Source organism: Homarus americanus, unplaced genomic scaffold (assembly GCF_018991925.1).
Source record: "Homarus americanus isolate GMGI-L3 unplaced genomic scaffold, GMGI_Hamer_2.0 scaffold39797, whole genome shotgun sequence".
In the NCBI taxonomy this organism is placed as follows: domain Eukaryota; kingdom Metazoa; phylum Arthropoda; class Malacostraca; order Decapoda; family Nephropidae; genus Homarus; species Homarus americanus.
Genome location: NW_024737543.1, coordinates 121,697 through 139,627, shown reverse-complemented (window position 1 = coordinate 139,627; position 17,931 = coordinate 121,697). Strand labels below are relative to the sequence as shown.

At 42.6% G+C, this 17,931-nt stretch overlaps 1 protein-coding gene across 1 annotated transcript in view; it reads left to right on the top strand.

The window, feature by feature from the left end:
* The window catches only part of LOC121873469 (Kv channel-interacting protein 1-like), a 31,084-nt gene that overhangs the window by 6,357 nt on the left and 6,796 nt on the right, over positions 1-17,931 (top strand). Inside the window, exon 2 of the mRNA XM_042377052.1 lies at positions 14,481-14,672. Within this exon, the coding sequence (XP_042232986.1) occupies positions 14,489-14,672 (184 nt within the window). The 5' untranslated portion in view covers positions 14,481-14,488. The remainder of the gene's footprint in view (positions 1-14,480; positions 14,673-17,931) is intronic.

Here is a 17,931-nt window from a genome sequence, read left to right as displayed (position 1 = left end):
GAAGGGAGAATGTAGGAAGAGAAGGGAAGAAAGATAGGGGGACTAGAAAAGGGGAAGAGAAGACGAGAAGAGATTGAAGGGAAGGGAAAGAGTAAGAAAGGAAGGAAGGAAGGAAGGAAGGAAGAGTAAGTGGGAAGGAGAGTAAAATCTTGCTAAATAAAAGTGAGAATAAGATTAAATCGTAATTTCCTTCAGAATAAATTGTCTCAAGGATTTTTTTCTTCACACCAAATTTCATCAAAACTCGAATTTTAATGTATTTTTCTAGAATAAATTCTGGTAAAGAAATAAATGTGATATACGATTCTTAGTGTAGTATAAGAATAAATTGACAAACAAATTCATATTTCAGAATAAATAAAAAAATACATTATATAATTCATCTCACATCATCATACTCCATTTAATTATATTCCCACAAGTTCAAATAAATTCCTAATAAAAAAATAAAGATCTCTAACTAAACTATTTATTCCCCCTAATTAAAAAACTTTCATTAAATGGTCACCACCAGACGGCTAGACACTAAAGGGAAATAAAACTTCACCGAGCCTTTGTTGACATTCCGAGTCTTTAATGTTTTGATAAGGATCGTCGCTTGGTTGAGAGGGAGTGAGGGGGGAGGGGGGTGAGGGGGAAAGGGTGGGAGGGTGAAAGAGGGGGAAGAGGTATTGTCGGCAATGCTAAAACACGTCTAATATTTTTTTTTTTGGGGCCGAACAGATGTCGTAATGATGTCTAAAAAAATGTCTAAATATGTTCCAGGAGAAATTCTAAAGGTGTTCGAATATTCAGGTGTTTGATTTTACGTATTGTTCGAACCTTAATTGTTTGAATACCTGGTTACATTCATTCGTGGTTGAATACCATAGTTGTTCACATTCATACGTGTTCGAAACTCCAATCGTTCGAATGCTATGATACAATTAAAGTCATATGTGTTCGAATCCTTAATCTTTTGAATATATACGTAGGTGTTATAAATCCAATCTATCGTTCATATCCAGTAATGTTCGAATCCACAGCTGTTCGAATCCACAGCTGTTCGAATCCACAGCTGTTCGAATCTACAAACGTCCGAATCCTTATCAAATCCCTCACCCTAATCAACCCCAACCCACTGACCCTCCCTTAATTAAGAATGACCAGTAATTAAGACACAATAGCCAATTACTACTACCGTCAATTAGGTGAATAGAGGGATATTGGGCTAATTACGTCATTCTACCACTTGATGACGTCATTCTACCTCTTCTGACGTCATAGTGTTGTTGCTGTTTGTATTGTCCGGACGAATATTTTTTGTCTTGTGAATTTCTGTCTTTTCTATATATATATATGTGTGTGTGTGTGTGTGTGTGTGTGTGTGTGTGTGTGTGTGTGTAACAAAGACTACAGACGGACACTACCAATATCTCACCCTCCATAAAGGATATCTCTCCCCCATCCCCTCCCCCAGGACTCCCTCACTGAAGGAGTCCTAGGGTGATATTGGATCCTTCAATCTCACTCCTAAAGGTGCAGGAGAGGCAGTGGCGTGTTAAGAGAGTCCTGTAAGAGACAAAGGACTCTGTCTTATACACACCTGATGCTTCTGGCCGCTCCTAAATTGTCTTGGCTGTGTCGTTGAGTGAGAGAGAGAGAGAGAGAGAGAGAGAGAGAGAGAGAGGAGAGGAGAGAGAGAGAGAGAGTGAGAGAGAGAGAGAGAGAGAGAGAGACTTCCACAAGTGTTTTTATATAACTACTAATACTTTGATATAGTTAACATATATATACAGTATAGTAATGATAATAATTGAAACTTAGCAACTCAATGAACAAGTAAATATATTATCAATCAATTCAGAGTACCGTCCTTATATCTGAGGGTTGGCGACCACAGTCCTCCACTCTAAACGTTCTCTGGCTGTTTTTACCAAGCCTCTAAGGTTCTGTATCTCTCTGAGGATCCAGTTTTTTAATTTCATTCACCCATCCCAGCCTCTGCCTTCCCCCTGGCCTTTCTACCAACAACTTTGTCCATTAATATTTCTGGGGTTTTCCCCGTATCCCTAATTATATGACCAAAGTATTTAATTTTTATTTTTCTGTACATTTCAAATATTTGTTCTGGAAGTTTTTATTAATCTTGGTACTTCTTCATTTGTTTTCCTCGAAAAAACAACAAACAACTGCAACATCTGTTCTCACATATTAAAAAACATAAAAGTTTTCAATATTTACTATCCAGCAACTCGAGGACCAAACCAAAAAAAACAGACGGTGGCAACTGTTGGGAACAATAGACGAGGACTATATAAAGCGGTGACTACCATTGTGTAGCGTCAGTCGTGTGTTGGCCTGACCTTGGTAATGAGGCCCGTAGAGAGGCTCGTGTGTGGAGGAGAGGAGACCTTATACTCGTAATTGTCAATATTTGTGAGGCTTGAACAAACACACTCACCTTTGTGTCAATAGTGAGGGGGGAGGGGGAAGAAGAAGATACAGGATGAAGAAAGAGGAAAGGAGGGAGTGAGAAGAAGATACAGGATGAAGAAAGAGGAAAGGAGGGAGTGAGGAAAAGGAATATACAGGAAAGAGGAGGGAACACACACACACACACACACACACACACACACACACACACACGCACATACTATATATACACTATACAGCTCCCCTGTAAGAGGGATTTAACAGATGTAAAAACACTAAAGTCTGTTGTGTTAACTTTTTGTGTTGTGTCCTGATGCTAATCTGCCCCCCTCTCTCTCCCTCTTCCTCTCTCTTCTCTAGGCCAGACACTGTACCTGGCTACCTTCACTCTAATGTAAAGTCAGGCACTCCTCCACAGTTGGGTCGACTTGAGGTGCCCCGTGATCGAACCTTATAAAATTTCTCCCATATCTCCCACAAAATCCCTCCCACGCCCCATACAAAATCTCTCCCACGCCCCATACAAAATCCCTCCCACGTCCCATACAAAATCCTTCCCACGTCCCATACAAAATCCCTCCCACGCCCTAACCCCCCACTCCCCACCCGCACGCCCGCACGCCCTCCTCCACACTCAAACTACGAAAATCAAATTCTGCTCAGAACAGTTGAGGGTGAGGGGAGAGGTAGAGAGGGAGAGAAAGGAGGGAAGGGCGAGAGGGAGATGGGAAAGGGAAAAGGGAGAGAAGGGGAGATAGGAGGGAGAGGGGAGATTATAAAGGAGAAGGAATCTGAGGGAGAGAGAGAGGGGAAGAGAAAGAGAGAGAGAAAAGGAAGAGTATATGGGAAAAGGGGGTTAATGGAGAGAGGGAGAGAGGGAGAGAGAGAGGAAGCAGAGGAGAGAATTGTGATCTTACATTCATGGAATATTTTGGAATTTTTGACAAGAGTTGAAAGTCGAACCCGGAGCGCTGACATCTGCTGACGAGTTTATTCCCGTTACCCCAGTTCCTGCCTTCATTGTGGTTCTTTGTAGTTTTTGTTCATTTCCTTGTTTTGTTTTGATTATTGTAGTTTTCCCCTATTTCTGTCTTTATTCTGATTATATCATTTTACCCATTCCTTTCCAGTTATTTTTTTTATGTTGGCTTTTATAATTTTCTTCAGTTGCTACTTACTGAAGACAAAACTACTTTCTCTATTGGTTGAAGACAAAACTACTTTCTCTATTGGTTGAAGACAAAACTACTTACTCCAATGGTTCAAGACAAAACTACTTACTCCAATGGTTCAAGACAAAACTACTTACTCCAATGGTTCAAGACAAAACTACTTACTCCAATGGTTCAAGACAAAACTACTTACTCCAATGGTTCAAGACAAAACTACTTACTCCAATGGTTCAAGACAAAACTACTTTCTCTATTGGTTGAAGACAAAGCTACATTGGACAAAACTAGTTACTCCAATGGTTCAAGACAAAACTAGTTACTCCAATGGTTCAAGACAAAAACTAGTTACTCCAATGGTTCAAGACAAAACTACTTACTCCAATGGTTCAAGACAAAACTACTTACTCCAATGGTTCAAGACAAAACTACTTTATTGATTGGAGACGCCATCACTTTCTCCAAGAAGAAATGGAGACAGGTGAAGACAATGAATCAGGTGGTTCCAAGAATTCGTCAGAGGAGCAGAGGCGACAGAAGAAAACTTCCTCCAACTTCTCTCTAAAGACAACCTGTCGTTTTTTGTTTCCTTAATTGGCTTGGGGAGATAGAGAGATAGAGTAAGGGAGGGAGAGACAGAGAGAAAGAGAGAGACGAAGACAGAATATCAAAATAAACAAGGGAAAGAAGGAAAGAAAATCTACGAGAGAGAGAGAGAGAGAGAGAGAGAGAGAGAAACAAGCGAGGTATCGGCACTACAGTATAACCAACGATACACCGTGACGTCACAATATAAACAAAGATTTCTGCGGTTTTTCCAATATTTGTTTTTTATTTCAATTTCTTTTCTCTACCCTCCAAACAAAAACACAATAAAAACTTGTAACCTGCAAAAAGAGCGTTTGTTTACATCTCAATAACAGAGCCGCCACTTGACATTCAGCCAAGGGGGGAGGGGGGAGGAAGAAGGGGGAAGGAAGGGAGGGAATCTCTCACTGGCAGACTAGGTTTAACGGAATTGAAATGGAGACTTTTTTCTACCTGTCTCTCGCTCAATAACAGGATGGGAAACTGTGTGTGTGTGTGAAGAGAGACAACTGGACCGTAAGTGGGAAGAAGGAAGGAGACGGGAAGTAATAATACATAGAGATAATAAATGAGAAGTAGAGATGAAGATAATAGGGAAGGAGAGAGAGAGAGAGAGAGACAGACAGAGACAGACAGACTAACAGACACCTTCCACACCATCTTTTTCCCTCCACTACAGACAACAACAGACGCATCACCTACCCTCCCTCCCTCCCCTCCCCAAAACTTTCACGCCACTAAACAAAGCTTCCCTCCCTCACTACCTGAACGGGACAATACCTGCCCCCACTACCTTCATTAACTCACTAATGAGGATAGAGTCTAACGTCTTCTATTACAAGGAGTTTGTTAATTAAGCTCTATGTGTGGTAATAATAAAGACAAACATGATTAAAGCTTTATATACAGTTAAAATAATAGCTATAATTGATGACCTAGAGATTGTGTGGTGTGGTGCCTTATACACCTCGGCTGGGACTCCATCAGGCCATCAGTTATCAACCAGGGATGGAGGATAACTGAGGTGGGTCAGCTCTGGATGCTGAGGGACCTACTCACTCATGGCACAGCCCCCTTCCCCTTATCTGACAGTAACTCTCTAATTAAAGACGAAGAGGGCATCCTTCAGTGCTGGAAAGAGCACTATCATTCACTGCTCGACCGAAACACAGATGTGGATGTCCTGACTACTCAGCAGGTCCCTCAGCATCCAGAGCTGACCAACCTCAGCTATCCTCCATCCCTGGATGAGGTAGTTACTGCCATCAAACAGATGAAAAATAACAAAGCCTCAGGGCCTGATGGAGTCCCAGCCGAGGTGTATAAAGCAGGAGGACCTCTGTTTACTAGATGTCTCCACTCTCTCCTGGAGAATATATGGGAAAAGGAGGAAATTCACCAAGCTCTTAAAGACGCCCGAGTCCTCCAAAACAGACTTCTTCCTGAGGTGGAAAACTTCCTCCCAGAATATCAATGTGCTTTAGACCATCACGTGGCCTTCATCGACCTTACCAGGGCCTTCGACTTGGTCAACAGGGAAGCCCTCGGGCGGACCCTCAGCTGTTTTGGCTGCCCACCAAAATTCATCGCCATTGTGAGGCAACTCCACGATGGCATGAACAGCAGTGTCTTGCACAATCGCACCTAGTCTGGGTTCTTCCCCATCCAAAAGGGGTAAAACAAGGTTGTGTACTGGCACCAACTATCCTTTTCCACTTTCTTGGCTGCCTTCCTTACTCGTACCAGTGCCAATTTAGCCGGGGACATCCACTGATGAAGGGTCTTTTCAACATACAATGACTCCAGGCAGGAACAAATGTGTCGGCAGCTTCCATTACTGAACTTCAGTATGCAAACGACCTCACCCTTGTCGCTCACACTGAACGTGATCTTCAGGAGATCCTGAACACCTTTGCACATGCACCCTTTGGCCTTGAGATAAATGTACGTGAGACTCAGATTCTCTTTCAGCCTCCCCTGGTTCAACCATGCTTCCACCATCCATCCAGCTTAATGGTACTGCCCTCTCTAATGTTACCCACTTTCAGTATCTCGGTTCCCACCTGTCCACCACCGCAGACATCGATGAAGAGATTCAACATTGGGTCAGATGTGCATCTCAAGCCTTTGGCAGACTCCGTACCCGTGTTTTCGGCTGTAGGGAGCTGAAATTATCTACAAAGTTCCACGTATATCGAGCAGTGGTCCTCCCTACCCTGCTATATGGCAGCGAGACATGGGTCACAAACAGGAGGCACATCAAGGCACTTGAAAACTTTCACCAACGTAGTCTACGTTCCATTCTCCGAGTTCGCTGGGAAGACAAGAGAACAAATGCCAGTATTCTCGGTGACACCAACTGTAGGAGCATCGAGGCTACCATTATCCATGAACAACTACGTTGGACTGACCATGTTACCCGCATGGACGGCAGTAGAATGCCATAGCAGCTACTTTACAGTCACCTAAAGAATAGTAAACGTAACGCTGGCGGACAACTGAAAAGGTCTAAGGATAGTCTTGAGACAAACCTGAAAAAGTGCCAAATCGACCCCCTCACCTGGGAGACGATTACTCCACACCGTAACGCTTGGAGGAGCACCACACGAGGTCTCAATGCTTTCGAGTTAGCCTGACTGCAAACCGAGGCAGACAAGCGCCAACGCCGGAAAGACGCTGCCGCCGCCCATCACGCACTAGATATAGCCCCACACATGTGCAACATCTGTGAACGATCCCTGCCGGTCCCTTATCGGCCTCTCTAGTCACCCCAGAGCTCACCAACGAAGGTGAAATTCTTAATAACTCATATCATTGTATCATAGCTGGATGATCGTCATACTCGAATCCGAGTGACAGCAAAGTAGTAGTAGTGTGTGTGTGTGTGTGTGTGTGTGTGCGTGTGTGTGTGTCTGTGTGTAATAACAATAATAATAATAATAATAGTAATAAACGGTTTATTGAAAAAGTATGGCAGCCTGAAGGCTGAAAATATACAGTTACATAATTGGGGAATGGGTCACTTGATTGACAAATAATATACAAGTAACACAAGTGATACAAATATGATATATAATAACTAGGTGGGAAGAAGGTCATACTACAGGGCATTTCAACATGGTGACAGTGCAAAGAGGGAAGATTGACTGGAAGTGAATACACTGGTTGACTACGAGTTGTTGATAATTTTTACAATGGTTGGGACTGGGCTGTTCTTATAGCGATCAGTACGTGCTCCTATGGGCTGGATGCGGTTGTGGTGTGGAGCAAAAATTCGTGGACGAGGGATTTCAGGTGGAAGCAGGAGCTGGTGGCAAGAATGGTGCAGAAGCTTCTCACCAAATTTGCAGATAAGATCGTGGTGATGGTCAGAGAGAGCCGAGAGGGTCAGTGTGTTGAGCGCTTCTTAATATGTGGAGTAGGAAGAGGAGAGAATAATCTTGTAAGTCCTCTTTTGCACGTTTTCTAGGTGTGTGTGTGTGTGTGTGTGTGTGTGTGTGTGTGTGTGAACATTTACATCTTATTTCCCCCACAACTTCAAATAACAATTGCCTATGAGAATCGATCGATTTTTTATCTACCAAGGTCTCTCTCTCTCTCTCTCTCTCATGGAATTCAATTACCTTCCAGAACAGTTAAGGAGAATTAATCAACCTGGTGATTAGCCCGTCGCGCTCACCATCTCTCTTTTACTGTACCTCATCACCTCACTCTCCTCCCTCCCTCCTCCTCCTGCCTCCTTCCGCCTTTCTCCTCCTTCTACTCTCCTCACTCAATCATCCCTCATCCTCTGCTTCGCCCTCACCCTCACCTGCCTCACCCTCACCTGCTTCACCTCACCTACCTCACTCTCACCCGCCCCCCACCCCCCCACCCTCCGCCTCCCACCCCACCCCACCCTCACCTCCTCACCCGCCCCCACCTCCTCACCCACCCCACCCTCCCCACCTGCCCCACCCCACCTGCCCCACCTCCACCCACCCCACCTCTCACCCTGCCCCCACCTCCCACCCGCCCCCACCTCCCCACCCTCTCTCCACCTCACCCTGCCCCCACCTCCCACCCGCTCCCACCCCTCACCCACCTCACCCCCTCACCTGCCTCACCCCTCACCTGCCTCACCCCCACCCCCACCACCTGCCCTCACCCCCTCACCTGCCTCCCACCCCCTCACCTGCCCCACCTCCTCACTCCGTCCTCACCTCACCTGGCCCCACCTCCTCAACCCACCCCGTCATCTGAGGTGAGACAACTGAAGTTTAGAATAGTGATGAACTATTGATTTGCCTGTCTGGTTTACCGTGGCTGAAGAGGTGTGTGTGTGTGTGTGTGTGTGTGTGTGTGTGTGTGTGTGTGTGTGTTTTGTTAAAGTAGACAACACACCTGGTCTGTCTGTTTGTCTGTCTGTTAGGAAGACAGTCCATTACACACTTTTATAAGACAGCCACAGACACACACAGATATACACAACGACACACACACACACACACACAGGTATACACAACAACACACACACACACACACACACACACACACAGGTATACACAACGACACACACACACACACACACACACACACACACACACACAGGTATACACAACAACACACACAAACACACACACACGTTTATACCTACCAGAAAAAATGGTAAAATAAACCTTTATTTTCTCAGCTAATATTGACTTAACAAATATCATCAAGACGGCCTTCTTTTCCCCTCTCAGCTCTCTCCCTCTCACTCCTCCTTCCCTCTCATCCTTCTCACCTCTCATCCCCACCCCTCCATCCCTCTCATCCCCCCTTCCTTCCCCTTCCCAAGAAAAATTCCACCCTTCTCCCTTTCTCTCCTTTCCTCCCTCCTTATTCATCCCTCCTTCCCCCCCCTTCCCCCCCTCCTCCTCCCTGCACATCACCCAAACACTCCGCCTGTGTGTGTGTGTATGTGTGTGTGTTCAGGGTGCAATCTAGATGTCCACAGCATTAAATTTAAAAATGCTGTTTTGTGTGTGTGTGTGTGTGTGTGTGTGTGTGTGTGTGTGTGTGTTTGTGTGTGTGTGTGTGTGTGTGTGTGTGTGTGTGTGTGTGTGTGTGTGTGTGTGTGTGTGTTTTACAAAGCCTCGAGGTTGTTCTGTTGATGGGGGAGGTTAAATATTTACATCGAGAGATAATAAAATGAGTGTTTTGTTTACAAGGAAATATGCCTGTTTTTTTTTTTACAGGAATCATTTTCGTTTATATTGCGTGTTTGTAAATGTTTTATAATGTGTTTTTTACATTTATTTGTTTTACAGGATAACTATGTTTGTATTTACATTCGAAACAGACAGACAAACAGACAGACAGACAGACAGACTCCTCTTAGTCACGTCTCTCTCACACACCCACTCATTATGTTGCCTCATTATGCTGCCTCATTATGCTGCCTCATTATGCTGCCTCATTACGTTGCCTCCTTATGCTGCTACATAATGTTGCCTCATTATGATGCCTCATTATGCTGCCTCATTATGTTGCCTCATTATGTCGCCTCATTATGTTGCCTCATTATGTTGCCTCATTATGCTGCCTCATTATGTTGCCTCATTATGCTGCCTCATTATGTTGCTCATTATGTTGCCCTCATTATGCTGCTCATCATGTTTTCGTACGAATTATTTTATGTAGCGTAAATAAATTGTTTGTGGTATGTATCTCCTTTCATTTTCTCCGCTCTTTCTTCTATTTTGATATCTCTCTCTCCGTCTATCTAATTTTATTCATACCACCGACCTGTCTGTCTGCCTGTCTGTACAGTATTTCCCCAGCAGTATTCCCTACACCATACTGTTGACTTTTTCCTGCTAATACCTACTTGTCTCCTGTAAAGAATTTTTCCCTTTAACATCAACACAGAAAAGGATGGAGTGTTGACCCGCGTCTGAAACCTCGTTGGATTCCTTGTTAATTTTAATTACTTAAACTCCTACTTAATTAAACATCTAATTAATAAAATACCTATTATAATATGAATTAATAAAATAATGGCTTAATGTAGATATTATTTAGTATTCTGTTTGGGATATTAAGGAATTTGGTTACATATGCCAAGTCGAAGTCAGGTGTAACGCGTTCGGACTCAGTGTTTACAAACACAAGAGGTTGTTTGTCGGAAGAGAACTGGAGGGTGGGGATCTCAATGGGTTGGTTCTGACTTACACTATGAACTATGCATGACGAAACTCTTCTTAAGAACGCAAACAAGATTAAATTCCTGACCCAACCTAACCTAACCTAACCTAACCTAATCTAACCAGCATTTAAACTACATTATCTCGGACAAAAGAAACGAGGAAATTATTTGAGAGTTTTTAGTATAAATGAAGTTAATTAAGAAATGTTGTACATAATAAAGTTATGAATGCTTTTTGTTGTGTTCTTGGAAATATTTTAGAACGCTTTTTGTTATTCTTTTATGAAGGCGTACGATCGTTAAGACATACTTTATGTAGCTAAAGAAAGTACTGTTAAATATTTGTATAAGCTGAGGTGTGTATAAGCTGGGGTGTGTATAAGCTGGGGTGTGTAATCTTCAGGTGAACCATATATTTATTACATTATATAAAAATAACTAAGTAGCTTTTATATTCTACTAAGAACATGAATATTTACATGTATATCAACGTAAAGTAAATATTATGTATACTACCAGGTCAACACATGTATACTACCAGGTCAACACATGTATACTACCAGGTCAACACATGTATACTACCAGGTGAACACATGTATACTACCAGGTGAACACATGTATACTACCAGGTCAACACATGTATACTACCAGGTCAACATGATACTACCAGGTCAACACATGTATACTACCAGGTCAACACATGTATACTACCAGGTACACTCCAGCAGGTAATACCATAAGAATATTTACGTGTACACAGAGCAGGTTGATAAAGTCTCTACCCACCTGTAATGTTTGGCTTAATATCCGCGGTGTTAATATTTGTTCAAGGCAAAATATTATAGAAAAATACTCCTTTGTTTTTAATCCTTGCTTGTGTACGAAGTGTGTGTGTGTGTGTGTGTGTGTGTGTGTGTGTTTTCTTTTCCATTTTGTTTTTTCTTCTTTCTCTTTTATTTCCCTCTTCTCTTTCCCATCTTTTATCCATCCCTTCTTTCTTTCTTCCCCATAATCTTCTCATCTATTTCTCCACCTTCTCTTCTATCCCTCTCACTAACCTCCCTCTGTCTCTCTCAACTACCTTCCTCTCTCTCTTCCTCTCGCCTACTTCCCCTTCCCTCTCATCCTCTAACCTATCACATTCTCATCATCTCACCTACCTCTCTCTTTCCCTCTCACCTTCCACCCCTCTCTCCCTCTCACCTTCCACCATCCTCCTTCTCACATTCGTCCCTCTCCATCACTCTCACCTCCCTCCCTCTCACCTTCCTCCCTCTCACCTTCCTCCCCCTCTCACCTTCCTCCCTCTCACCTCCCCCCCCTCTCTCCCCTCACCCTAAACCTTAACGTTAAAAGAAATATGTACATGATCTCATAGCTTACCTCTCCGGTGTTTTAAAGTCACTCTCCCTCACTCTCCCACACCTCCCTCACCTCCCCCACTCTCCCCACCTCCCACACCTCTCACACTCTCACTCTCTCCCACTCCCCCACACTCTCCCACACTCTCCCTCACTCTCCCACATCCCCCACACTCTCACTCTACCACATGCTTCTCTCCCCTGGTTCATTACCTTCCTCTTACCCAGGCTGTTCTAGTTCCTGTCTGTCTGTCTGTCTGTCTGTCTGTCTACATAATCTATCTAACTCTCTCTATCTTTCTCTGTCTATTTCTCTCTCCCATTATTGTAATATTAGACGGTAATATAGTAACCCGGGACAGACTTGTTATCTTAAGCCTCGTAAGAAAATAGAAAGAGAAAAACAGAGAAAAACGAAAGAAAAGACAAAGAAAACTAAAGAAAAAAACAAAGAAAACGAAAGAAGAAACAAAGAAACGAAGAAAAACTAAGAAAATATCCCAAACGAAACCCCAAACAAAAAGTAGATAAAAGAAAAGAGACAAATAAACTAAATATAAAAAACTCAAGAAAATGGGAAAAGTAACCACAGAAAACGGGAAGAGAAGGAGGAAGAAGGGGGTGTAACTGCTATAAACCCTTCACACTGTAACTCCTGTATAAACACCCTCAAGGACAGCATGAATAATTAAAACTTACATACAGCGTGTATTATTCTCATCCCAGACGGTAGTGTAGACAGTGTAGACATGGTGACGTAGTTTAGACAGATGGTGGTGGTTTAAACAGTTTTAGATAGTGTTGACAGATGGCGGTTGATAGTTTAGACAGTTGGTAGTAGTTTAGACAGTTAGACAGATGGTGGTGGTAGTTTAGACAGTTTTAAACAGTGTAGAAAGGTGGTGGTGGTGGTAGTTTAGACAAATGGTGGTGGTTTAGACAGATGGTGTGGTGATTTAGACAGCTGGTAGTACTTTAGACAGATGGCATAGTGGTTTGCACAGCTGGTAATAGTTTAGACAGATGGGCATGGTATTTTAGACAGATGGGTATGGTATTTTAGACAGATGGGTATGGTATTTTAGACAGATGGGTATGGTATTTTAGACAGATGGGTATGGTATTTTAGACAGATGGGTATGGTATTTTAGACAGATGGGTATGGTATTTTAGACAGATGGGTATGGTATTTTAGACAGATGGGTATGGTATTTTAGACAGATGGTATGTAAACAAGTAATATCTTCTATGCTAATTCAAGTCAACAAAGGGAAACAAAGTGAACTATAACGCAACATTATACAGTGGCTAGGATAATTAAAACAAGTTTAGAACACATTTACCTTTTACCTGACTCTGTTAATCCAGGTAAATCCAACACTTTCTAGCGAACACTTTCTAGCGAACACTTTCTAGCGAACACTTTCTCTAGCGTTCACTTTCTCTAGCGTTCACTTTCTCTAGCGAACATTTTCTCTAGCGAACACTTTCTATCGTTCACTTGGTGTCATTTCGTTTAGCTGAAAGAGAGAGAGAATCATTTAATATACTAAAAAATAACTCTAATATCCCCACCCCCATAAAATGTAGATAATTTAATGATGAATAAATTAATAAAAAAAATAGAATTATATATATTAAATGAGATATAATGAGATAGATTGTTATATAAGTGAATGGGAGGATGAAAAGACAAACACGATTATTAAAGGAAACTAATTAATTCTGGAAGTCATTATTCGGTCGAAGGGATTGTAGTGTCTTTACCTGTCTGTGATGAGGAGGAGGTAAAATTATTATCCCTTGAGTACGATAACCCCCTTGAGTACGATGATTTGAGTACGATAACCCCTTGAGTACGATGACTTAACTTTCTTAAATACGATAACTTAACCTCCCTGATAACTTAACCTCGTGATTTTGATGAGTTAACCCTGTGAGTACGATGACTTAACCCGTGAATAGGATGACTTATCCCCTTGTTGGTGAGGACTTAACAGCTTGAGTACAATGACTTACCCCCCCTTGATTACGATAACTTAACCCCTTGAGTACGATAACTTAACCCCTTGAAAGCAATGACTGAAACCCTCTACTAGACGATAAAAATGTATAAAAACTCATATCCGGAGCTATTCATTTTTTAGAACGTCACTTGACCATTTAATCTCTGTTTGAAGTTGTTTATCAGTTACAGTCAGGAGTTTTTACGTAGGAATGCCCTAAGAACGCGGCTTCAGTAGGTTGTGAGGTCCACTTTAAGGCGACCAGGTAAATTTTGTTGTTAGTGAAGAACGACTTTCTTTATATTCGATAATGTGAGTCGAGGCTCTCTCTCTCTCTCTCTAGTTGATTCGCTCTTATCTTCTGGCTTTCGGTCTGTCTCTTTCCTTTCTATTATCTTTACTCTCTTTCTCCTTTTTTTCTTTATCTCTCTCTCACTCTCTCTCTCTCTGACTCTTTCTGTCTGTCAGTCTCTTCTTCTCCCCTCTTTCTCCCGTCCTACTTCCTATTGTGTCTTCTTCCTCTTCTTCTTCTCCTATCCTTTCTCCCTTTTTATCACTGTTCCTTTTTCATCTACAGACACGAAAATGGAACGCCCTTCTTCACAACCCACCATATTTATTAGTCTTTCTCCTCTTCCTCCTCTTTTTCTTTCATTTCTCCATCTTCTCTTCTTTTATCAACCATTCTTTCTTCTCCTCCTCCTTCTTCAATCAATCCATCTCCACGTTATCTTTTCCCTTCATTTATCAACTTTTCTCTCTCCTCCTACAGATGCTGAAATGGAAATACTTGAACAGGAGCCTCGTTATAGACCAGAGGACATCAACGCACTCTGCCGCACCACGCACTTCACCCGGCCGGAGTTGCAGCGTCTCTACCGGAGCTTCAAGGACCGATGCCCTACTGGAGTGGTCAGGGAGGACGCCTTCAAGGAGCTCTACTTCCAGATGTTCCCAAAAGGAGGTCGGTGATTGGTTGTTAAGAGGGGCACTAGACGGCTGTGATTGGTCGAACGGGGTTGGTTGATAAGGGGTGGTAGGCTGTGATTGGTGGAAGAGGGTTGATTGGTAAGGGTTGGTAGGCTGTGATTGGTGGAAGAGGAGTGGTTGGTAAGAGGTAGTAGGCTGTGATTGGTGGAAGAGATCTGGTTGGTAAGTGGTAGTAGACTGTGATTGGTGGAAGGGATCTGGTTGGTAAGTGGTAGTAGGCTGTGATTGGTGGAAGAGATCTGGTTGGTAAGTGGTAGTAGGCTGTGATTGGTGGAAGAGATCTGGTTGGTAATAGGTGGTAGGCTGTGATTGGTGGAAGTGGGTTGGAGGTTAGGGCTGGTGGAGAGGATTGGTGGAGAGGGTTGGAGGTTAGGGCTGGTGGAGAGGATTGGTGGAGAGGGTTGCATGGGTCCTAACACACATACTGTACATCCTAGCAGCAGCAGTATGCAAATGACCTTATGTATTTCCTTCTTTAATTCAACCATTATGCTTTGTTGAGTTCTCTTTGTCTGTATGTCTGTATGTCTGTCTGTCTATCTGTCTGTCTGTCTATCTATCTGACTGTCTGTCTGTCTGTCTGTCTTTCCACTAGACATCAAAGAAATAAATAAGCATAGAGAAGGGAATGAGATACTAACAAAATAAAAGAGAGAATGAAAGAATAAATAACAGACACACAGACAGAAGGAGAGAGAGAGAGAGAGAGAGAGAGAGAGAGAGAGAGCTAAACCCCAACTCAGGTATAAATATCCTCACAACATTTTCTGTTCGCAATAAATAGATTCTCTTCATTTTCTTTGAAGTATTTTTTTTAATCTCCCGACAAAGAGAAGCTGAGTGATGTGTTGATTAAAGCTACCCTGTCTGTCTGTCTGTGTCAGGGTGGTTGTGTGTCTGTCTGTCGGTGTGTCTGTCTGTCGGTGTGGCTGTCTGTTGGTGTGGCTGTGAGTCTGTGTGGCTGTGTGTCTGTCTGTCTGTGTAGCTGACTGAATGTTATACCTCTGTGTGTGTGTGTGTGTGTATGTGTGTGTTTGTGTTATGTGTATGCGTGTGTTTTGATATACATGGTAGAGTATGCGTATGTATGTATGTATGTACGTGAACCGGACAACAAAGACCACAAACGAATTCCTGAAAGGAAAATTGTTTTCCTTATACGGTTACTGGACACTAAACCACTGGCACTGTACTCGACCGTCTTCACTTCCTCAACTGTACATGCAGGTGCCTCGAGTTTAGTTTATTTATTTATTTCCACATTTATTTCTTCTTTCCTTTAAACGAAATTTATTCAGTTTATTGTCTCTCATTCGTCTTGAGTTGCCATTGGTAGACCGAGGGTAAATTCTGATTGGTTGTAAGTCGAGGTTGAGGTATAGTATGATTGGTCATAAGTTCTATGTGACGTCATTCATGTCAACAAACTTTTTCCTCCAGCTAATTCGTGTTTTGGGTAATGTTGGTGGTCATTCTCGTCTGTCTGTCTGTCTGTCTGTCTGTCTGTCTGTCTGTCTATCTGTCTGTCTGTCGATTTATTGTCTCTTTCTTTCTCTGTTGTCTCGTCATTATTTGGATCTCTCTCTCTCTCTCTCTCTCTCTCTCTCTCTCTCTCTCTCTCTCTCTCTCTCTCTCTCTCTCTTCTTGCAGAGTTGTGAAGGAAGCCAACAGTCAACATCAGGGGTCGGAGAGGGGGAGTGTGTGTGGGGGAGGAAGGGGGAGGGGGAGAAGGGAGAGGGGGGAGGGGGAGCGGAGGGGCAGGGGGCAGAATGAAATCACAGGTGCTCTTCAGGGATCAACAATTACCTTCAATACTAATAATAAATAATTAATGTAGATATAATGAGTAACCAGACCTAACCTGACCTAACCTAACCTAATACATTTCTACTACTTTAAGTGAAGCAGGGTTTGTGTGTATGTGTGTGTGTGTGTGTGTGTGTGTGTGTGTGTGTGTGTGTGTGTGTGTGTGTTTTGATATAAGGCTTGAGAGCCTCCATTTAAGTCTTTATTATTCTGCTTAAGCTGTTACCGTGTCTCCTCCTCCCCTCCTCCTCCCCTCACCTCCAGGACAAGTGAGAGAAAAGAAAGAAGATGGGAAGGGTGAAAAGAGGAAGAAAAGTTGTTTGAAGATGAAGGAAACTATGGAAATAATAATAATAATAATAATATGAAAAAGTAGAAGAGAGAGTTTTAACAAATTGGGCTGTATTTCGTCTGCTTGTCTGTACCACCACACCGTTGCCACCACACCACCACACCGTCTGCCACCACCACACCACCACACCGTGTACCACCACTACACCACCACACCGTGTACCACCACTACACCACCACACCGTCTGCCACCACTACACCACCATCGTATGCCATCACTACACCCACACCGTGTACCACCACTAAACCACCGCACCATGTACCACCACTACACCACCACACCCGTACCACCACCACACCTGTACCACCACTACACCACCACACCGTGTACCTACACCACACACCGTGTACCACCACCACACCGTGTACCACCACCACACCACCACACCGTGTACCCCACCACCACCACACCGTGTACCACCACTACACCACCACACCGTGTACCACACCGTGTAATTGGTGGCTGGTCACTGACCCGTTGACTCTATTGCCAGAGGCTGTATTTTGTCCAGTATAAAAACACGCGTTTGTTTGGTGGTGAATTTTAACAAATCTTTTAATTGAATTTTTGTTTAATCGTCTTTTTGTATTATTATTTTGAGTTAAACATAAAAACGGATTTGTTTTTAAGGTATTCTTATTTAATTTAATAGAGCGATATTTGCCAATACCTCAGGATAGTGTTGCCAACGTGTGTGTTTACTGTAAATTAGCTTCAAGTTCTTTGATGTTTTAAAAGTCATATTTATTCTGTCTTCAGCATCTGAGTTTAACTTGGTATTAATTTTAAATGTTGTTTAGTTAGTTACGCTTGTGTTTTATATTAGGTGCGGCTGGTAGTTCCTCCTGAAGTTAAGTTGATAATGAGTCTTTATCTATTAATCGAGACATAGCTGTTGACCTTTATATTATTACCAGCGGCAATGTAATGTTTCCTTACCACGTACATTGTTTATTATAGTTAATTAATTCATACTATATAAATATGAACTTTGTCAACTAAAAGTGAAATATTATATAAACATTAAATATTTACTATATATTAACACCTTGATTTATAAGTGACTGTATCGAGT